The sequence below is a fragment of the Eleutherodactylus coqui genome, chromosome 12 (assembly GCF_035609145.1).
Source record: "Eleutherodactylus coqui strain aEleCoq1 chromosome 12, aEleCoq1.hap1, whole genome shotgun sequence".
Taxonomy (NCBI): domain Eukaryota; kingdom Metazoa; phylum Chordata; class Amphibia; order Anura; family Eleutherodactylidae; genus Eleutherodactylus; species Eleutherodactylus coqui.
In genome coordinates, this window is record NC_089848.1 from 68429673 (window position 1) to 68453299 (window position 23627).

The 23627-nt window shown below is 42.7% G+C and overlaps 1 protein-coding gene across 3 annotated transcripts in view; it reads left to right on the forward strand.

Moving 5' to 3' along the window:
• Positions 1-4199: 4199 nt before the first annotated feature.
• Positions 4200-23627, forward strand: part of LOC136587127 (ATP-binding cassette sub-family B member 5-like) — a 173865-nt gene continuing 154437 nt past the window's right edge. For 2 of the 3 annotated variants that reach the window (XM_066585624.1, XM_066585625.1), the window contains exons 1-2: positions 4200-4223; positions 10110-10212. In XM_066585624.1, the coding sequence (XP_066441721.1) occupies positions 10150-10212 (63 nt within the window). In that variant the 5' untranslated portion in view covers positions 4200-4223; positions 10110-10149. Of the gene's footprint in view, positions 4224-10109; positions 10213-23627 lie in introns of those variants that run through there. The other variant, XM_066585627.1, reaches the window with a different exon arrangement.

Sequence of the window (23627 nt, forward strand, 5' to 3'; positions counted from 1 at the left end):
GGCCTGTTGATGTAAAAATAAAAGTTTTTAGCTCCAGAATGAAACAATGAAAAATCCCCAAATTTTGTGTGCTTCAGAAGGCCAAAGATTGCCTAGTCCTGAAGGGGTTAAAAAACTGGTCAGCTTTGTTCACTCTTATAGTGTTTGGTAAGCACGCGGTGTGTAACAGCAGTTGCGAAATATTTGCGCAATTACTTTTGTTATTCTATTTAAGCAAGGTTAATGGCAAGCCTACTGGATTAATTGTATTGGCATATTTTTTAAAAATGAAGTACAGCGGCAACTGGATTACATTATTCCCCATAACCGGAAAACCTTACGTGGAGAAGAAAATGGATATCATATTTTAATTTAGCGCACTAAAGTTACTATAAGCCACACAGTTGCACAGTGAATCAATAAGCAAGGCAGGGTGAATGTCCAATGACTAGGAGAAGGAACTGGAGGAGATGATCCACTAGACTTGCTGTTTCAACATGTAGAAATAATGGGACTCCTGAGGTTGAAGGTAAAAACACCTTGACTAAGGCCTTTGTCCTAGAGGGATCATAGGCAGCATGCCAGTGCTTCAAGTCAGCATAGGGAGTTCCTTCTAATATCGTGGAAGTGTTTCGAGGAAAGCTGAAAGCACCTGGTGACCTTATCTGGGACTTCAGGGAGTATCCCTAGGAATGACATAAGTGTGCTTTGGTACTAAGAAATCTTGTTGTAGAGAAGTGCCAGGGGCATAGTCAGTCGATAACACGCCAACGAGGAATCTACTTGAGGATGTTGAAAAAAAGTTTGCAGTAGCTGGCGTGTAAGAGCAGGTTCTTCACATTCGCTGATAGGGTTTTGGGGGCAGCTTGGTGAGCTTTGTAGTCATGTTGAGAGGAGGGGTTGGTCACTGTATTTGGGGCACGTTTTCAGTAAGCAGTGGCTACTAGTAGTGAGCTAGATCCAAGTAACACCTCACACCAGTCTAAAGCCGTGTGTGGGACTGTTATTGCTGGAAGTAGCCTTAGACCCCATTTACACTGACAGATGATCGCTCAAAAGTCGCTCAAACAACAGTTTGAGTGACAGTTCTGAGCGATCATCTTTGCATAGTCTACTAAAGAGCTATGCAGGCGGAGCCGGTCACTGCCGCTATCGCTCGGCAAACAATACAGCTGTAATGTTAAAATCACGATCACGCAAAATCTAAATTTTCCCGCGAAATCGAGATTTTGCGCGATTGCGATTTTAACATTACATGTCCCATAGACCCCTGCAGAAAAAAAAAAAAACGCTGCAAATTTTGCAGTGAAAAAAAACTAGTGGGTAGTCACCCTTACACCTGCTCTCTTGCCCTTGTGCACTTCTGTCTGCAGCACTTGCTTCACCCAGCACATTGACTTGCTGCAGAGGGTTCATCAATTGTTACTATGACATGGTTTGAGGCTTCACGCACTCCTCCTCACGCGCCATGATAGATCCTGCAACATGATATAACATAATCACAGTGAAATGAAATTATGACATTATCCTACACAAATGTCTTATATACGAGTCATACATACAGTATATAATGTGTGTGTCATATATATGTATAAACACACACACATAGCTATCCTTACCAACTATAGCATTGTTTCATTGGTCCAACAATTAACAGTACTATTACCTTGGTTGGTTGCACTATCTATCTCACTCGCATCTATGCAATACATATTATTTATTAGCGACATTCGGTATTATTGTATTTTGACGCCACCAGGAAGCTAGGGGTGTGACAGCCCTTCAATGGAGGGACGCCCCTGTCACACCCCTAGCTCCCCATTGGCAGATTGCTAAAGGTCCTTGAAGTCATTTGTGCTGTTAGCCTTACATTATTAGCTGTACACGCTTCCATGTGAAGCCTGTAACATGGCGGAAGTTAAAGGTAATAATGTAAGGCTAAAAGCACAAAGGAACGTTATAAGCTCTTGAGCATACAATAACTGCAGACGCTGCAGATGAGAGCCCTGTTTCTGCAGCAGGGTGGCCAGCTGTGCAGACAGCAGTGGCGTCGGGAATGGCGGTGACGCAGTACCGGATGAGCAACCAGCTCCCCACCCTGGACTCATCCTCACAGCTGGCCCACACTTCTGTCCGCTCACCTCCCTGAGATCCGAAGTAAGTGACAGCTCAGGCGGAGGAGGGGACGGCACATCATAGCTGACACTCTACTGCTGCAAAGCGAGGGGGAAGACTAGCCCAGGAGCAGGCAGCACAGGATGAGGGGCACTGAAAGTGGACGGGGGGAGGGTCACGGAAAATGGCCTGAACATCACCGCCGACACTGTTCCGCTGCTAACCTGGGGGGAAGACTGTACCCGGAGCAGACAACAGAGGAACAAGGGTAGTGACACGGATGGGGCATACTGCTACTTCAGAGCCACCGGAGAAGGGGTGACCGAGAGGACATAAGGAGCATGGATACTTGCAGCAGCAGCCGAGACAGCAGCAACATAGTGGCCTGCCAGGACCTGTAGGGGAGCCTTGTTGGCAGCCAATCAGGTACAGGGGGTGTCACCCCCCTGTCACTCTTGTCTCCAACAGGAGTTCCTGGTGGCGTCAAGATAAAATAATACCGCAACATTCTTATAATAGTTCCCTGCAGTTATGCATTACCTGTCCCTCACTGCAATATCTATACATTATGGCATGGTATCTACATATTTTACCTGTCATATGAAGATCCGGATATACACGCTACATTCAACTGGACATGTCTATATATTATACTTTACAAATAAAGGCATGTCTGGACATCACTTTTCAACACTTTATAGTACTATAATATACCTGAATCATGGATACATTCCTACACTTTCTGGCAAACAGCCACACTAACTAGATACATTCCTACAGAGGGGTTATCTAGTAGGACAAGTGAAACCCGCTCTCCCACACCGGACACTATCCTGGAATCTAAGTAGCATGGTGCCGAAATGGAAGCCACCTCGGCCACGGATGGATCTAATTCCAAAACACAAGATTTCTTCCGGCAGTCATATGAAGTAAAAACCAAACTTGTGTTATAGCGTCCTTAAAAACATCCTTATAGAAGCAGACAGAAAAGAAGGGAACACTTATCTAGTATTTGCATACATTTACTAGCTAACTCTAGGCAAATACACATTTTACTATGTTTAACCATGATAACTCTCTCCATGGGCTCCTTCACACGGAATATTTTTATCAATATTTTGTGAGCCAAAACCAGAAGTGGAACCTGCAGAGAGAAAGTGTAATGGAAAGATTTGCATTCCTTCTGTATTTTGGACCCGTTCCTGGTTTTGGCTCACAAAATACGGCTGAAAAATACCCCGTATGAAGAGCCCTGGGGTTGGTTTCAGACAAATGTGTTTTAGCTTCATATTTTGTCCATGGTTTGCGGACTGTAAGGGCGGTTTCAGACAAACTTATTCGCAGAGGTGTTTCCGCACATGAAAATCTCGCCCATATAACGCGACGAAGCGATGCTTTTGATTTAAATAGATTCGTTCAGATGAACGTGTTTTTCCCCACTCAAAATCTCCATCTGAGAAAAGATAGGACCTACTCTACCTTTGTCCGTGTTACGCAGAAAGCTGCCGTAGACAGCTATGGCAGCTGAAAAAGAGGGAGGGGAAGGGAGTTACCCTGCGTACAATGGAGAGAAAAGAAGACAGCTGCCCCTAATTTGGCATTTAATTTCCATTCTATTCCATGAGTAAGGTGAAACACGAAAGAGTGTGAACTGGATATATCAGCCCGCTTCTTGCCATCTCCTAACTTCGTTAATGCGAAAATACACTCCGTATAGGCGAACATATTTGCGCATACGCTGGTCTGAATTAGCTCTCATACAGAGCTAATGTAGACCTATGTATCTACTTACACTGACATTTTTCTAAAACATAGCAAGACTTATGGTAAACTGGTCTTTAACTTCTTCAGTGATGAACATGAAACTTGTAGTATAGGTAGTGCATTGTTTTCCTCCATAAACCGTCTGCGCAGCCTCCACAGCGCGGATATAATGACGTACAATGGGCTAGTAGTAACATGTCCTTATATAACCTCTGGCACACACTGAGCAAATATGTATGACTCACTCTCCTAATCAAACAGGAACTTGTAGAAGCCTTAGCAGCTACAACTCACTGATTTCCTCACTCATCTAAGTAGATTTTTTAAGGTATCTGGTGCCAAGAAGAATGTTTTATCCTATGCATGTGAGTATTTAAATTAAGGTTTTGGTTTGATGCAAATTTTTGTATAACTAAATCATGTACTGATGTTGAAATAGTGATGTGCACCTTTGGTAGGTTCCATTATAAACCTTTAGGTCAGTTTCCCATGGCTGAATTTCTGTGTTCATAATATGGATATCTGTTACAGCAGGACCACAGGGCTTACTGAACGGAACTGCCACCATATGTGTGAGCATAAGAGTAACATAAAGGGATTATTTAAAGAACCCATCCGGGAAAGGAAGATGAGCATGAAAAAAGCAAACCTGAATATGAATAAAGTCAGCATGGTGGCCATACACATTAGATGAATATCGGATGGATCCTGACGATACTGGTGGGATCAGCTGATCATCTCAAGGTTAAGATGTTTTGCACCAAAATTTGCATCTTTTTACATTTTTACACTCCATCTCTTTTTTTTTAAGTCAGCGCACGGACAGCAAGTTGACTCTTTTGAGAAGGCTGTGCGCCTGACCCATCAGAAACTGACTTACATTACAGCTGAAACCTACGCCAGCTCATAGTTGGCATAGATTTCGGATTTGATACATGGGTGCCTCATAGATGCAATAAATGTAGTAAGAGGCTTACTCCTCTCAATATATTTGGCACTATATTTACACCAAGACTAACTTTACTTAGGCTGGTGTGTAAAATGCTGGTTTAAGTAAATATGCCCCAAAGTGTCTAAAGATGCACCACACTTATACAACAGAAAGGGCACCATTACTGGAGCTGTCAATGGATAATGCCCTTTTGGAAAAAAATCTTTGCATTAACATATAAATTCACAGGAATCTGATTTGTGCCTAAACCCCAGATGGCATTACTATTGCTGGAAGTAGAAAAGATTCCTGGCAGATACCAACGCATAGTGGTTCATCTATTACTAATAGCCAAATTGGCCATAGCAAGGAATTGGAAGACCACAGAGCCCCCCCCCTTCAATATATTATAGACAGAATGTCTGAACACGGAATTTATGAAAACACTAGCTATTGGGAGCAACAAAATACCCAATTATGAGGCTTCTTAGTTACCATGGATAAACTAGTACAATAGGATGACACACTAATATCCAACCCCACAGATTAAGGAAATAGTCACCCCTTAAGAGGATAAGAAAAAATGGTATTTACCTTAACCTTAACACTGGGAAGCGGTAATGTCATAACCCCGCCCCCCCCTCTTCTCCCTGTAAACAGCCTGTTCACCCAGTTATAACATACAAGATGACTGTAATTGACTTACATGTTTATCTTTATTGAAATTGTGTATTACACTCTAGTTGGTTGAGTACAAAACAGACATAACGTTATCATTTCAATAAAAAACAAATTGGAATATAAAACACTTCATTTGCTTGTAGTCAGGTGGAAACTTTCAAAACGTTGATCGAGGGATTATTCTGACTGCCATTATGGAGTCGGGAAGGAATTTTTTCCCTCCACATGGGCTAAATTGGCTTCTGCCTCGTTGGGGGGGTATTTGCCTTCCTCTGGATCAACAAGGGGGAGGTGGAAACAGGCTGAACTAGATGGACATTGTCTCCTTTCGGCCTAACATACAATGTTACTTATATGAAGTCAACATATTTATAGCACCACATTAGCCACATTAGTTAAATCAGGCATTTCAGAAGGTTTTAGACCGGGTTTGCTTTTATATTCCAATTTTCATATTTGCTTTTGTATTCCAATTTTTTGTGAATATGTCGAGAATTGTAAGTCGTAGTGAGCTAAAAACCTATATATAACCTTCCAAAGTGCCTGATTTATCTATGTGGCAAAATTTAGTGTAGATTGGTCCAGTTGTTTGGCCATAATCTAATCTTTTGCAAGTATGTTGCAGGAGGTAGGTCCCAGAAAGCTGAAACCTGATCTGAGACCTTCCGGAGCACCTGATTTACCTATGTATCAAAATTGGTTCAGAAGAAGGAGGAGAGAGTGAAAAGCAGGGACTCACAAAGATGTGCTGCTAGAGCTAAATGAAAATGAAAAGCTGGTAGAGGGAAAACTAGTAATAAATGCAGGGTACAAGTCATATAAAGGGCAGATATAGTGTTATTCCTCATGTACATTCACTTGACAGCTAATTCTGAAAAGTCATCTGAAAGTGCATCAGGTGTTACCATTTGGCAGTTGTTGGTCCTCCCGGGGCGGTGGTGTGTGGGGTCCCGCAGTCGGGGCGCATCACCCCGGCTTGTTGTCTAGCTGCCGAGGGCGTGGGTGCCTAGCCGGCATGGGCGGCGGGGCGCTAATGGCACGCATCGCCATGCGCGCGCGTACCTGTGAGTGCAGCTGCTGTGCACGAGCTTCCTTTTGTTAAGCTCTATTTGGAGTTGGCTGTCTCCCTCTCTCCGCCCCTGGGTGGAGGCTTTTGCCTAAAGGTCTGGCAGGGACTTGCAGTCCCTGCCAGTTATTGGTTTCCCTCAGTGTGCTAGCTAGTCTGCCTCTGTTGGTCTCCTGCTTCTGTCAGCTTGTCTGCTATACTTGCTATTATCCACCAGGTTTTACCATCTGCCTCAGTTTAGCTTAGTCTTGTTCGTGTTGGTTATTTACATCTGCCTTTTCTGTCAGTATTCTACCCTTTCCATCTTGGTATGCCAGCGTCTCTGTCAGGATGGGCCGGACGCTGTCGCCCCTGCTACGGGTGCGCGACGCAGGGGGACTCCTACGCTGGTCATCACTCCTGGCCGCTCGGCTCCAATACGGCACAGAGGAGCTAGGAGCATGGCGGCTGCTGCCCGATGCCACGTTCCTGTTGCCATGGCAGCCTGCTGCATCTCCACTGACCTAGTCTGGTCTGCTAGTGCTGAGGGAGGTTCTCCCAGCACTTTCTGATTATCCTGCTGCTGTCAGGTGCTCCACCCCAATCAGCTGCTGGGGCGGGAGCTCTGACAGCATTTAAACCTCTCAGTTTCTTCCTGTCACTGCCAGTGTTTGTATAGGCTTCCTTGCACTCACCAGCGTTTCCTTGTATCCCTGATTATTAGTGTATTGACCTCGGCTTTTCCCCTGACCTGACTTCGTCTCCGCCTTCTGTACTGCGTTTCTCCGGACTGACTTTAAGTGCTTGACCTTGGCTTGCTCCTGGACTGGTTTGCGGTTTTCCCTTTGTGCTTCGCTCTGGTTGTCTGTTTGTCTGTCCATTTATTTTCTGTTTCCAGGGATTGTGGATTTCCCCAGCATTCCCCTAGCCAGTGTAGGGACCATCGCCCAGTTGCCCGCCTGGGGTTAGCCAGGAGTGGAGGCAAGTAGGCAGGGACAGGGGTTGTGGGCTACATTGCAGGGACCCCCGACTCCTGCTTTCCCTGGTGCCCTGGCAGTCTCTTTTTCGGTCCCTAGTGAGAGTAGGGACCACCGTCCAGTTGCCCGCCTGGGGTTAGCCAGGACTGGAGGCAAGCAGGCAGGGACAGGGGTTGTGGGTGAAATCTAGGGCACCCGGGCTGGCATATCAAGGGTAGTATGCCGTAACAGCAGGTACATTTTAAACTACTTAGTTCTATAAAGGTAAAATGTAGCATGCTATTCGCCCTTTGTCTTGTTTAAACGGCAGCACATATACCTATGGAGATTTATTCCCTTACCTTATGTTTTGGACAGGTGACACAAACTGTTAAAAAGTAAAGACCGACCCTATAAAATCCTATCCTAAGCTCCTCGAAGTAAATCTTTGTTGGGAAGGAAGCTATGGCCGAGTGTTTGGACTACAGGAAAGAAGAATAGCATAATAAATTCTTTCTTGGGAGTCTGAGACTGCAGCACCTATACATATGGGGATGTAGCTTGATCCCTTAAGGGGGAAATACCAGAAATTAATACCGAATGTCCAAAGGAAGATTGTTCTCTTGCTGAGAAGTCCAGCCTATAATGGTGAATGAAAGTATTAGGATTGCTCCACGATACCACCCAGCAGATGCTCTCAGCTGGAATTTGAGCACATTCTCTCAATGAAGCTTGCCATCAGGGAGAGATATACCTTCACTCCTATAATAAGAGCTGACAGCCTCCTCAAGCATCTAGCTGTGGTCTGTTTTTGAGACCCACCTTCTTTGGGTCACTAATGAACACAAAAAGATGATCTGTCCTCCAGAAGCCTTCTATCTGGGCCAGATAGATCCTCAGACATTGGCTCACATCCAGTGTTTGTAGGTGCCTTTTCTCCTCCAAGGATGATGGTGCAGTGCAGAAGGTGGGCAGAACCATCTTCTTGTTAATGTTGGTATTTGAAGGACTATGGTGTTGAAGGTGAATGCTACCGACACTTTCATGACATTAAACAATAAGTAGAGGAAGAGGAAAAAAACCAAGAAGAGGTGATATATATATATTGGTGGCATCTCACAAAAGTTGGGACAAGGTTGACAAAAGGTTAGGAAAGTAAGTCCTAATGAAAAACAGCTGGAGGGTCAGTTTTCTACTAAGTCACATGACTGCATATAAAAGAGCATGTTAGAGAGGCGCAGTCTCTCAGAAGCAAAGATGGTCAGAGGTTCACCAATCTGTCTAAAAACTCTGGACCATTTCTGAAAAATTCTCAACGTAAAATTGTGAAGATTTTGAATATCTCACCATCTACAGTACGTAATATCATCAAAAGATTCAGAGAAACAGAAGAAATTCATGTGCACAACAGACACGCCCAACGTTCAATATTAGGTGCTCGAGATCTGCGGGCCCTCAGGCATCACTGCATTAAAAACAGACATGATTCCGTAATGTAAATCCCTGCATGGGTCAGGACTACTTCCAGAAATCATTGTCTGTGAACACACTTCGCGTACAATCCACAAATGCAAGTTAAAGCATTTCATCTGAAAATTGGATCCACATTTCAAGCCGCCAATAGGGAAGCATGGGCGTCCACACTGAATTGAAGTATGCGGATTTGTTTTGTAGACCTTCAGATCCTGCCGGTAAGCAGGAAATTTAGAAAAAAACTGTACTGCGCATGTCCGACAGCAAGCCATGAGGACCATGCACAGTGCAGCAAACCCGGAAGTAACAAGGTCTGCGGGGACACTGCAGCCTGCAAGACACAGGTACGCAAGGCTCACCGGCTGTGGGCACAGGCGGATTCCATGGGGTATTCCCTGCACGGAATCTGACCCACCCCTGAACATGAAGCCTTAGCAAGATGACAGCTTCACAACCCAGTATGGCACAGCTTGATACAGGACCATAACTCAACCATCAGCATGGATTGGATGCTAGCTAAAGCAGTGCAGACTTGGCGTCCTTAACACGTCTGTGAGCTGTAGTGAAAAGACTGTAAAAGTGTGCTAAATTCCGTACAGAGATACTTCATCCATGGTACATGGTGCACAGTGAGTGCCAGAAGTCTGCTAACAAAGCAAATACTGATATAGTCTGAGCATTCACAATAAATATAGGCTGTAAGGAGAGGAGCACCTGTCCGCATAATGGTAGGACAATAAAAAAAACACAACGGGCGAGGAGCTTAGGACCCTTTTATAGGGTTGGCCTTTACTTTTTGACTCTTTGTGTCATCTGCCCAAAACATGAGTAGAGGAATAACTCTTCATATGTATATGTGCTGCTGTGTAGGACACCCAGGAAATATGAACTTAATATACGGCTTGGGCTGTCATGGTGTATGCTATTATTAATCAGGATGATTTTAATGTATACCCAATGAAAAAAAATGGGGTTTTGGTTCTGCTTAACTTCCATTTTTTCCATCTATGTGTGACGTAGAGTATTACATGTTGCCGGGCAGCATCCTGATAGCTGAATATCTTGTTTGCTCTTAGATTCTATGGATGAATCAGCTTCACGTTCAGCGTCAGGATCTTGTTAAAGGAAATTTGACTCCAGGACACAACTCCTCCTTTCTTCTCAGAGCTCACCGGCTGCCGGCAAAGTAAAATCCAGACTTCAGGATGGCTGCTAACAGGACGAGGAGGATGAGGAGGAAGAGGAGGGGAAGCCCCATTTACTCGGGGGTAAGAAGATAGGGGGAGTTAAGTTACCTAGATGTTAGCCAGCTATATTACTGAAGGGGAGAGTGAAAATTTAGCAGCTACGAGAAATATGATGTAATCATTTGGCAACTTCCTGTACAGTGAGACGGAAATGTCTGCTAGAGAAAACTGTACTGCAATGAAGCGAAAAGTCATTCTAGCCAAAGAGCCAGAATAATACATGGCAATATTTTTGTTGAGCTTTGACATTGTGAATGTCACATTCCTGTCATGCAAGAAATGTGTTCTGTGACTTCTGCTTGTACTTATTTTATTATTTTAAGCTTCAAGGAGGTATTCCAACCTATTCCCCTATTAGCAGGAATAGAGCGGCGGTCGAGCATACATGCCAATATTATATGTAAAGTCTACGACACTAACAGAAACCGCCAAGTATAGTGTTATGGCGGTTGGGTTTCTATCCACTGGAAAAGTGATAATTGATTTAGGCTGGAATACCCCCTTAATATATACCATAAACTAAGTTACAGAGCTCACAGTACAAGGACCTTGGAGTCCAAGATATTCTTCTTATACTTACACAGCTCCCCGTTCCCTAATTATCACCCCTTGAAGTTGGTGCTTGGTCTATGGGCTTGACTCTTTTCTTCAGTCAGTGCACTTCAGTCACACCTATAGAGAACACTATGTATGCGTGCACACTGAGTCACGCTCACCGACCAAGCCTAACTTCAAGGGGGAACACAGAGGGAACGGGGAGCTGGGTACATAGAAGAAGTATATCTTCCAAATCCACGTTCCCTGTCCTATGAGCACAATAACTTTGTTTATGGTACTTATATAAAGTGGCAGGTTTTCTTTAAATGGGCTTTTAAGGATGTTGTTTTAAGGAGTATAGAATAGTGTAGTCGACAAGGTTACTCTATACTCCAAATATAACAGAAATAAATGGAACTCTTGTTAGATTGAAACCAAAGTGATGTGGGTTTCACTAATGCAAGTCAATAGATCCATACCTTTCCGTTCAGGTTTTCCATCACAATGTTTTAGGCAGCTGCGATGGAACCCCCTGACCTAATCACACAGCATAGTAAATAATGCTGTTTGAAGACTCCCTAAGACACTTTTTATATGGTTAACTAACTAATTGTTCTCTATTTACCTTGTTTGATACATTGCATGACGACAGGTTGTGCAGGCCAAGGTGTCCAGTCGCTGTCTACCATAGTGACACTTTGCCTGTAATGACATTGCTGTGAAATATATTGATTGGTCACTGTGGTCTCATGCAGGGTCATCACTATGGATGACATGTTATTACACACAAGGAATGATGGGAGCAGACTTGTGATGGGGAATGGAGCAATTTTGGTAAAGTAATTGTATTGGAAAGAACATTATTTTTTTCTATTTTAGGCTCAAAGAGACTTTATTAGCTATATTACCTGAAAAACCACAATTGAACCCCTTCTCACATGGGGCTATAGAAGTAGTGCCCACTTAGATGCTGAGCCTAAGCCATCACTCCTTTACTTCCTGTCTCTGTATCTTTTACTAGAGATAGATTTCACATGACAATAGACAACAAATTAGAGGGAAGGGAGACCCCTAGAGGCATTTTACAGGGATGTTTCAGCACAAAAACATTTTAGAAAAAGTATATAGTACTTCCAAAGGGCCAGTGCGTGCACCCAGCTTTCCCATCCCCAGCCAATCCTGACAGGTCCAGCCCTGTTTCAGGCTCCCTCTTCCACTAGAATGCATCTGAGCAGTCATTCTCTATAACATGTGAAGGTGTTTGGTGCTCTGTCCGTTCACCTGGTTTTGATCCATGCCTGTCTGACACAGCTTTTCCTGACTTCTCCATTCCCAACCTCGGATTGTTTATTGACCACATTTACTCTGTCTGCTCCTTGCCCTGACCCTCAGCCTCTGCTTTGGTTATGCAAAAATTCAGCCTGCCCTAACCTCTGCTCCTCAACTACGGTACGTCTCTGCACCCTCTTGTACCACGTTATGGTAAACCTGACCAAGTTGCATCAGCTGCCTCTTAACCAAGACTATTTCTGGGGTAGCTGTCTGGGGTTCCGTGAAGACCAAATCCCAATTGCTGGGGTTAAAGGTGAAAACCAGAGAACCCCATGTGCAACCTTCAGATCTAGCTTTAGAGGCGTTTCCCAGGAAGCGCATGCTGTCAGTGCTGGGTTACCTCGGGGTTGGAGCGGAAGCCACTGTTCCGACCCCCCTGTAGTGGCAGACAGTTGTAATTGCAGATGCAGTTCTCATAAAAATCAATGGGAATTGCGCTTATAATTGCATGCTGGGGTCCCATTGATCTCAATGAAAACTGCGCCTGCAGTTACAAGCGTTGCCCACTTCCTCTCTGACCCCGCTGTATCCTGGCACTGATAACCAGCACTGCAAGGAAAGCCCCTGTAGGCCAAATTGGTTTAGAGTCACAGCGGATCTGCTGTCCTGACAGCCAAAAGATCAGATAAATATTGTGTACTGCTGCGTGCTCCCCGCGCAAGCGATATGTGCGCAATAACGCGATAAGTGCCTTTACACACTCGCGTAAGATAGCATAAAACAAACAAAACAACTCAGAGACGTTACTGCCTACAGAAGAATGTGTTTGGGTGGCTGGTAACTCATATTAAGTTTCAAGGTCGTTAAGGGGGTCAGACGTTAACTTATTGGATATAGGTTTTAATGGAAATTAAGTTTTCTTTTACTTTGGGAGAGCTTACAAAAAAGAGGAAATTGTATAAATGATGATGTAATTAAGAAACCTATAAGGGCTCCTGCACACTTCCGTTTTTTTCATGCGTTATAGCTGGCTTTTTTTTCACGCGATTGTCAATGGGACTTTCTAATGTTAAAAACGCATTGCAAGTTGGTGCATTTTTAACATTAGAAAGTCCCATTGACAATCGATTAAAAAAAAAGCAGCGATATCGCGTGAAAAAAAAGCAAGTGTGCAGGAGCCCTAAAATAGCTATACTATAATACCACTTCTGGGCAGAAGGTGGCGTTCCAGTGCTTTTTTTTAAGCAATACTATGAGGCCTATTTACTTGGACCAACACTTCAGATGCCGATCTAAGTAAACTATGTGCCCACCTCCGAGCTAAAAATGTATAAAGTGGGGCAAGCTTCTTGATACATTTGTCTTATTTGGTGGCACTGCCACGCACCAGATGTTAACTTGTGCCAGCTCTGAGATATAGTAAATTTTTGCTATAATCTATGCCAATTTCTAGTGTAGGCTTCAGTAAATGTGACGGTCTGCACATGGCCACGCCCCCTAAAGCCAGTCCTGCCCACTTTTTGAAAAAGTGTCAGGAAGTTTGTTAATGCTCTAAAAGTTGCAGGTATGCCAAAAGATAGCATCACATGGTCCATTTAGTGTTTGATACTCAAAAGAGTAAGTAAGGAGCATAAAACCTCTGTGAACTGTTGGAGATGTTTATTAAATTAAATTAAATTATATTTAAATTTAATTTAATTTTTTTTCTATTATTTCCAACAGTTTATGGAGGTTTTATACAACTTACTTGAGGCCACTCTCACTATGGCGCTTATTACAGCGATTAGCGATTCAATTTTTAAGCACTGCCTGTTCTATTTTAGTGCATTTTCGCGTTTTTTAACCCATCCCATCACCCATCACAATGACAGGGTGCGTTAAAAAGGGCCATCAAACACAATAACCTGCGTTCGAAAACGCTGATGAAAATTTCAAAGTTTCAAATGCTGCATTTTACCGACGCTGTGTGTGAGAGCAGCCTAAGGCCGGCTTCACACGAGCGTGCCGGGCTCCGCAGCGGAATATTCCGCAGTGAAGCCCGTCACGGCGCCCCCCAGAGACCCTATACTTACCAACGGAAGATAGCGTGAAGACGCTTCCCCGCCCACCGCCGTCGCGTCATGTGACACGCCCACCGTGTCACATGCCGCGGCCGGCCGTGTCACGTGACGCGGCGGCGGTAGGCGGGAAAGCGTTTTCACGCTATCTTCCGCTGTGTTACAGCGGGAGATAGCGTGAATGGACGGCTTCCATTGACTGCAATGGAAGCCGTCAGCGCGTACACCCGCGGCAAATAGAGCATGCTGCGGGTGAGGATGGGAGATTTCACGGTGCGAAATTCTGCGGTGGAATTCCGCATCGTGAGCATTGAGCTATTAGGTTCAATAGAACCTAATAGCAGGGGGCAACGCAGCGGATTTTTGCCGCGAATTTACGCGGCGTAAATCCGTTCGTGGGAAGGAGGCCTAACTGTTTTCAGTACTGAATGCAACACGTGATGCGATTTTGTGCACACCTCGGCAGACCCCAATTTCTGATTTCTGGCATACATTATAGTATATGTGACAAGCCATACACGCACATGCCCCCTAATGCTAGACTCCACAGACTTTTTGAAAAAGTGACAGGACCTGGAATGAATACCCAAAAAACACACATCAGAATTGTGACTTTTGTGTGCCAAAAAACTGGCATACAGGCATAATATATAGAATGCATTCGGAAAGTCTTCAGAGCCTCTCATTCTTTTTACATTTGTGTAATGTTGTGGCCTTGCACAAATGAAAATAAAAATCCCCAATGTTTTGCACTTAACACCTTATAATAAAGCGGAAACAGAATGTTAGAAATCTTTGTAATTTTTTTAAAAATTCTAACAAACATTTTGCATTAAAATAAGTATTCACACCCCTTGGTATGACACTTGAAATTTAGCTCTGGGGGCCTCTCATTTCTCTTGATCATCTTTGAGATGTTTCTACACCTTGATTGGAGTCACAGGTGGGAAAGTCAGTTGATTGGATATAATTTTAAAGGACACTCCCCTGTCTATATAAGATCTCACAGCTCACAATGCATATCAGAGCCAAAATCAAGGCTTGAGGAGGAAAGAACTGCCTGTAGAGATAGGCTTGTGTGAAGCCTCAGATTTGGAGAAGGCTACGAACAAATTCTGTTGCACTGAAATTCCTCAAGAGCCTAGCAGCCTCCAAAATTCTTAAATGGAAGATGATTGAAACAATCAGGAATATTTCTAGTGCTGGCCAAACCAACAAATGAAATATTCGGGGAAGAAGGGGCTTGGTAAGAGAGGTGACCAGGAGTCCAAAGGTCACCCTGCCTTAGCTTCAAAGATCCTGTGTGCAGATGTGAGAAACTTGCAGAAGGTCAGCCATCACTGCAGCCACCACCAATCTGGGCTTTATGGCTGAGCGACCAGAAAGAAGCCTCTCCTCAGTAAAGGAAACATGAAAGCCTGCTGAAAGGACTCTCAGACTGTGAAAAATAAATTTCTCTGGTCAGATGAAAGCAAAATGGAACTTTTTGGCGTTTCTAAGTGTTATGTCTGGAGAAAACCAGGCGCCGCTCATCAACTGCCCAATACCTTCCCTACAGTGATAGTGGTGGTGGCATCATGCGTTGTGGGTGATTTTCAGTGGCTGGGACAGGGGGACTGGTCAGGGTTGATGGAAAGCTGAAAGGAGTAAAGTACAGAGATGGGCTGGGGTCACATGAACGTGTAGTAAACGCAGCGTTTTACCACTGTGTGAGCCGGCCTATTATCGCATATGGTAGCCATCTTGGACTGCACATGACAGTGTATCTCACGCACACTGTCATGTTCAGTCTTCCTTGTTTCTTTTTTCCTTTTTAAATTTCCCGCTATGTCGCTTATAAATGCCACATCTACACAATGTAATTGCGTATGCACACTGTTTATTACACGCCCATAGAGAACAATGGGGCTCACTCACAGTTAATATGCAGTAAAATAGAACATGCTAGGTTCTTTTTTACGCCTATATTATATGCAATGTATATACACAAGTCTGAATGGATCAATGAAAATCAATGTCCTTTCATTGACCCCATTTACCGCATATTATGCACCCGTACATCGCTCACGTAATATGCTATTAAATTACACTTCTGTGAGCCAGCCCATATTCTTAATGAAAACCTGATCTGGAGCACAAGGGACCTCAGACTGGTCAGAAGGTTCTCCTTCCAATAAGACCATGACCCTAAGCACACAGCCAAGGAAACACAGGAGGGGCTTAGGGACAACTCTGTGAATGTCCTTGACTGGCCCAGCCAGAGCCCTGACTTGAACCCAAATGAAGATTTCTGGGTAGATCTAAAAATGGTTCTTCACAGATGGTTCACATCCAACTGGACAGAGCGCAAGAGGATCTGCAGACAGAAATGGCAAAACAATCCTAAATTCAGCTGTTCAAACCTTATGGCATCACACCTAATAAGACTGGAGGCTGTAATCACTGTTAATGGTACTTCAAGTAAGCACTGAGTACAGGGTGTGAATACTTATGTCAATGTAAGATGTTAGTCCTTCATTTAAAATAAAAATTACAAAGATTTCTAATATCCTGTTTTCACTTTGTCATTATGGGGTATTGAGTAAAAATTAATTATTTTAATTGATTTTTTTAAATTTGCACAAGGCCACAACATAACAAATTGTAACAAAAGTGAAAGGCTCTGAAGACTTTCCAAATGCATTGCATGCCCCCAGTAGTGCTATACCTTTTGGCCAAGAGGGGTGTCGTCAAAAAGTGTGTGGAGACACCCAGGGGGTGAGTGGGTCAGGAAATGGCATTGTCACTTCCCAAGGAGAGCACTCAGAAGGGGTGTGAAAAGACACCTGAAAGGTGAGTGAGGAGACTTATAAGACCATGCATGCTCCTCTGGTTAATTTATGCAAATAAGGAAGATAGAACAATGCCTCTGCAGTGCCACCTATTGGATGGCAGCATTCCTTCAAATCAATGTACAACTTTTTATGAAGTCTGTCTGTGTATGGTTTTCTGGTTTGGTTTCCTATTCCCAATCTTTGTTTCACAGACTTATTAAAAAGTTGTATATTGATTTGCAGGAATGCTGCCATTCAATAGGTGGCGCTGCAGGGGTATTGTTCCATCTTCCTTATTTGCATGCCTTTAGGCAGCACGGGGTAAAGGGGTTCTGCTATGTTATCCTACATTACCATCACTAACTCACTAACAGGAGTCACATAAGGTAACCAGCTCCTATTGCAGTTAATAAACAGCCATGTCGCTGATAACACAGAGAACGTTTATTGATATATAGTGTGAATGAACTGCCATGCACTATGTGAACTCCATGTATTATACCTAACAGATACAACTGGATATCATGGAATAATAGGAATACAATTTAGACTAAAATGTAAATTTTATTAGCAATGTTAAAAAATTATAGAAAACCGGAAGAACATTTAGTACTGTTTATATTACAAATTAGTGCTTGGCATCATTTCTGTCATTTGGCCTTTTGGGTATCTTACTGCCTACTTAAGATTAATAGGAACACATGTTTTGCTATCTTTGTCCAATTTGCTTGGGTCTAAGTGATTTGACTGCCCTCCCAACAGTCTCTAGAATGAAATGGCAGCTGTAACACTAGGAAAGTGCAATGCCAGATCAACCCTGACTATAAGGGGGCAACCAAAGGTATCCAAAGGACAAGCTGACATCAACTGAAGTGGGTCATGGCTTTCCTGACACTGATGCCACTTCCATCTAGTCTAAGAAGCATTATAGCTACTCTTAACAGGTTTCATTATAGGTGCTTTTCACTTTAGTCTTTAGAGAAGTTGTCCTGTTTGTTAGAAAGGTCCCCCAATAATAGGCAGATCATGTATTGTCTTCCTGCTAGGAATCCCCATGGATCAGCTGTAATATGTGGGAGAACCAAGCATAAAGTAGTCAATTGCCCTACAGTGCCTCCACAAGAGGTATTAAACCCTTTCCAGCCTTCTTCTCATTGCTGCTTTACATCTTTACCTTCCAAGGGCTATAAGGGCGGCACTTTTCTATCTAGTGTAAAAGACTGTCAGGGATGGAAAGAGGTCTATGTCTCATATATTCTCCATTATGGCCCATCCGGGTTCAAACCTGGTTTCAGTCCCCATGCAGTTTTCTACATGGAGGACTGAAACCAGGAAAGACCCAGCGCTAAATTCATATGACGTAAAGTGAAACGAGACTTCCATTATATTTTATTAGATTGGACTATTCCAGACACAACTATAAGAATTCTATGTAATTTTTTAAATTGGGAAGATGGGGGGGGGGGGGGGGGGGTGCAATGTTAAGATTTTAATACATATATAATTTAATCAAACATGCAATATCTTTGTTGCTTCCTCAATACACTGCAATACTTACCTTCTTGTTCATGTGACACACCCACCATGTATATGGGCAGCCGAATGAATGTTTTTGATAGATGATTCCCAATATATCTTATACAAATACACCGAGGCATAGGTCTAATTCTGTGAATGTGGTCTACATCCGAAGACAGATGGAAAATCATAACACTTTTTATGAATGTACAAAATTTACATCTGTGGCATTAAAAAACTTTGTGTAACGTTTCAATGAATATCGATATTAAATCTTCAATAAAACATTATGTAAGGATGAGGGATAACAAAGGAATATCTAATTGAATTAGATGGGTTTTCCAAGTATGTTTTTTTAATAGGCTGCCCATGTTAATAAAACAATAAAAGATCCTATACTTACCCGTCCCGGGTGCCTGCAACTCCAGTGCCGCATCTCCTGCCAGCGTTTTCCCTCCTCTGAAACCAGCCTTATATTGTTTAAATTTGGGCTAGGACTATGGATTTCTTTTGTACTTTTTATTTATTTTTTATAGTGTACGAGGGGGGCTAATAAGTCTTTGGCTCTGTGTTCCTTTTTTGTTTCTATGGTAATGAATTTTCCATCACATGAAAGCCTTATGTGTGTAATATATGTTTTTAAAATTTTGTGTTTGTAGCTTATGGCAACAGTGATCTAGGCACGCGGGAAAACAAAATGGTGGAGTCTAAGGCAATATTAACAGGAAATGAGAGCAGAGGAGTGATAAAATTCTTGTTTCTGCAAGGAAAGTCCACGAAGGATATTCATGGCGATATGTCGCGGACATTGGGGGATCAATGCCCTTCATATTCTACAGTTTAAATTTGGCAACCCAGTTCTTAACGGGCCACTTCAGTACCAATGATAAGGAATGTCCTGGACGACCGAGAGAGGTTGTTGTTCCGGAGATCGTCGATGCTCTGCACAGCCTCATAGGGGAGAATCGGCGAATTTCAGCCAAACGAATAGCAGACATCATGGGGATTTCTGGTGAACGTTTTTTTGTCATTATCCATGAAGATTTTAACATGAAGAAGCAATCTTCAAAATGGGTCCCCAAATGTTTGACAACAGATCAGAAAAGCATGCGAGTGAAAACTTCCCGGTCCATTTATCAGCGTTTCTGGACTGATAAGAACTTCCTGGATCGACTGGTCACTATGGATGAGACCTGGATTTATTTGTATGACCCTGAAACAAAGGAGCAGTCAAAAGAGTGGAGGCACAGTGGTTCTCCTCGCCCAAAGAAGTTCAGGGTGCAAAAATCAGCCACTAAGGTGATGGCGTCTGTGTTCTGGGATAAGCAGGGCGTGCTGCTAGTGGACTACCTTCAAAATGGTTCCACCATCAATGCAAGGTATTACATTGAACTTTTGGACCAATTGAAGGCAGTTCTGAAGGCCAAAAGGCAAGCTGTCCAAAGGAATCTTGTTCAGCAGGACAACGCCTCTGCTCACACTGCACAAGCGACCACGGCAAAACTGGTGGAGCTAGGCTTCCAGCTGGTTGACCACCCACCTTATTCACCAGATCTAGCTCCCTCCGACTAAAGGAATATTTGTTTTTATGTTTTTTTATCTTGCTAGCCATGTATTTTCATTATAATTTCCACATTATTAGTTCACACGGTTTGGCCGTGCTTGTAGATAAGAATAAAGCAATGTAACAGAGTGTTCTTCTTTGTCATTTACATTAAATTTTACACATACTGAACCAGATGTATATATATATATATGCTTTATGTTTGTCCTGAACTACCAACGGGACGGACGTGTAGCTTAGTGTACTGGTGGCTAGACACTGAAACGAACAGACAAACATGGCCCTAGCGTCCGCCTACCAACAGACCAAGGGGACAGGACAAGGCACAGGCATCCGCCCACCAATGGACGTGTAGGACAAACAAACAAGAATCAGGCATCCCACAACCAGTGGATGGGCGGAAAGACATAGACTGGAATACAAACATAGCACTGAAACAGACAAATGACCAAAATGCTGGCCAAACATACCTGCACACATAACCAGATGTATGAGGTATTCGTTCCTATTTTGGCAAAGATGCTTAAGCCCGTGAGCCCATTTTACGGGTCCTCGTTGTTTTGCGGGTCTTTACTCTAATAAGACAACTAAACCTAGGAAACCTGCCTGCAGGCAGGGCGATTGTCCTGACAGGGATGACCCCACACCGAAACCTATCGACCTAACACATCCTAGATGGTAAACGATCCAAGCAGCACAGGACGTATGGAATGCATACAAAACGGAACAGGACTGTTCAAACTACATGTCTGGCAAACAGCACAGACACACAAAACATATCGCAGCTCACACCCACTGAAAAACAAGCATGAATGAGAGGGGCTGGTATTTATATGCAGCAGACCAGTGAAGATTGGCTGGCTATAGAAATCCATACCCTGCCAGCTGGGCTCCTAGAAACCCAGAGTACTACAGGTCCCAGATGCACAACCTAACAGTATGTATATATATATATGAAATAATCTGGATGAGTCTCAGATGAATACAGTTTAATACATATATATATATATATATATATATATATATATATATATATATATATATATATATATATAGATAGAGATAGATATAGATATATATGTATTAAACTGTATTCATCTGAGACTCATCGTGGATAAACTTACTTTCCTCAAAGTAGGTTTAACAGAACACAAGATGCATTAATTACTTAGCAAAAACTACTTTATTACCAATCACTGATCAGCCAGTTATTCTCTCAAGGAATAGGAGATGACCTCACTCATGTAGTGAGAGTCCTGCATGTGGATTGCACAATACCGGCCTTTACACCCAACATGATTAAAGATTAAATTATACAACCACTAGATGAATCGTCACTCACTCTGCCTCTATATAAAGGAACGAGCTGGTATAAGATCTCTCAATCCTCTTTCCTGGAATCGGGTCAGTAAGGCAAATCTTTTTTTAACATGTTAAGTCACTTGGATATTATTACATTAACTGATGAATTGATTCTTCATATAGTTGCTTCAGATTCTTCTATATGTACTTTCCATTGTATTATTTATTATATAAAACTAGTAAGAGTATTTATTAATCTAATCTGTGGTAATTCACTAATCTAACATGTAGCAGGTATTAAAGGAACTCTGATGTTACATAAATCTACGTTAATATCGGCAATTATTCTTGGATGGATAGATTCTCATCTCATTTGCCTTTATATCTTGTGTCAGCTTTTAAAATGATTCCTGTAAATCTAGGATCTCAAGTTGAACCTCTAGAAGAAAGTTTTACATGCAGTTTTTTATGGGGGGAGGGGGGGGGGAGACTGTGCTTGTGGCAGTTTTTGATGCAGTTTTTTGAGCCAAAGCTAGAAGTTAATCCAGCAGGCAGAATTATAAGTCCATCCTTTATATTTCACATTCCTAATGAATCTATGAATTTTGGTTCAAAAAAGTACATCAAAAACTGCCTCAAAAGCTGAGAATTTTTTCAGACCAAAAAAAAAAAAGAAAAGAAAACCCCTGTGTGTGAAACCTCCATATGTCTGAAGTGCTTAACCTCAGTTTTGGATTAAATCTGTTTGCTCCTAACTTCGTTACATAGAATAAACTTCTTATTACACCTCAGGGTCAAACTTTCCCCTCAGAGTGACTCTATTCATAAAGTTAATGACAGTCTACTACTCTGAAAAGTAGAGGAATAACTCATACTTTGGACTTCCTTTCAGCTTTTATGGTTAGCGGTACATATTTTCCATATTGCATAGGATAGGGAGAAGAAACTTTGTCCACTAGAATCAAAACAAATACTAGGTAGCCCCATTATTTTGATATGGGGTACACACTGCGGCAAAAATGACATAATAGTATTCTATGGGTCAGTACGATTACTACGATACAAAATTTATAGAGTTTTTTTTTTGCTGTACTATTTTCAAAATACAAAATGTCTGGCAAAAAATGAAATTATTTTCTGCCGCCATCCTCTGACAGCCATAACATTGTTATTTTTCCGTCGATATAGTTGTGCAAGCGCTAGCTTTTTGCAGGATGACCTGTAGTTTCTCTTGGTACCATTATGGAGTATGTATAACCTTTTGATCCCTTTTTATTATATTTTTTTTAGTGGAGATATGGTGACCAATAAAAGCCTAATTTTGGCGGGGGAGGGGTTCTGACGATTTTCACCGTGCGGGGTAAATAATGTGTTACTTTGATAGATCAGACTTTTATGGATGCGGTGATACCAAATATGTTACCGAGGCTTTTTTATCATTTCGATTTTTTTATTATAAATATGGCAAAAGTGTAGTTTTTTTAAACTTTTAATTACCTTTATTTTGTATTAATTAATAAAACTTTTATGAACTGACTTTCACTTTTTTTTAGTTCCCATAGGGGATGGTGTGATCGCTCCTGCCATATGATGCAATACCATTGTATAATGGCCTATTTAGACACAAAGATTATCGCTCAAAAGATGTCTTTTGAGCAATAATCATTGTATCCATTTAGCACAAGGTGATCGCTTAAACATTGAGCGGGCCACTTGTCTTCTGCATCCAGCTGTTCCCTGCTTGGAGCGCCCGGCTGTTATACAAGCAGGGTCGCTTGTCTTCTGCATCCAGCTGTTCCCCTCTCTGAGTGCCCGGCTATTATACAGCCAACAGCTCCGAGCGGAGGCTGCAGAAGACAAGCAGGTTGCCCCCGCTTGTCTTCTGCATCCAGCTGTTCTCTGCTTGGAGAGCCTGGCTGTTATACAGCTGAGCGCTCCGAGCGGGGTATGGAGAACACAGCTGGACCGCTCTGTTCTTCATACCCAGCCTGTCATCAGGGAGCGGAATACAGTTGAAACAATAGTATCAGCTGTATCCCACTGTGAATTCCTGATAAGGCTGATCGTTATCTTTTAGCATGCTGAAAGACAACGATGAGAGACGGCTTAACAAAAACTGCACAATGTCAGTGCAGTTAGATACAATGATTATTGCTCAAAAGATGGCTTTTGAGTGATAATTGTTGTATCTAAATGAGCCTTTACATTATACCGCGTTTTGACAGACAATCAAGCCACGCCGCACAGCCATGGCTTGATAGGCAATCTGCAATGGTAGTCATGGGGCTTTCAGAAGGCCCCTGGCTGCCATGGCAACCAAGCAGCTCCCTGTGATCTAATCACATTAATGCTACTGTCCAAATGGATGGTGGC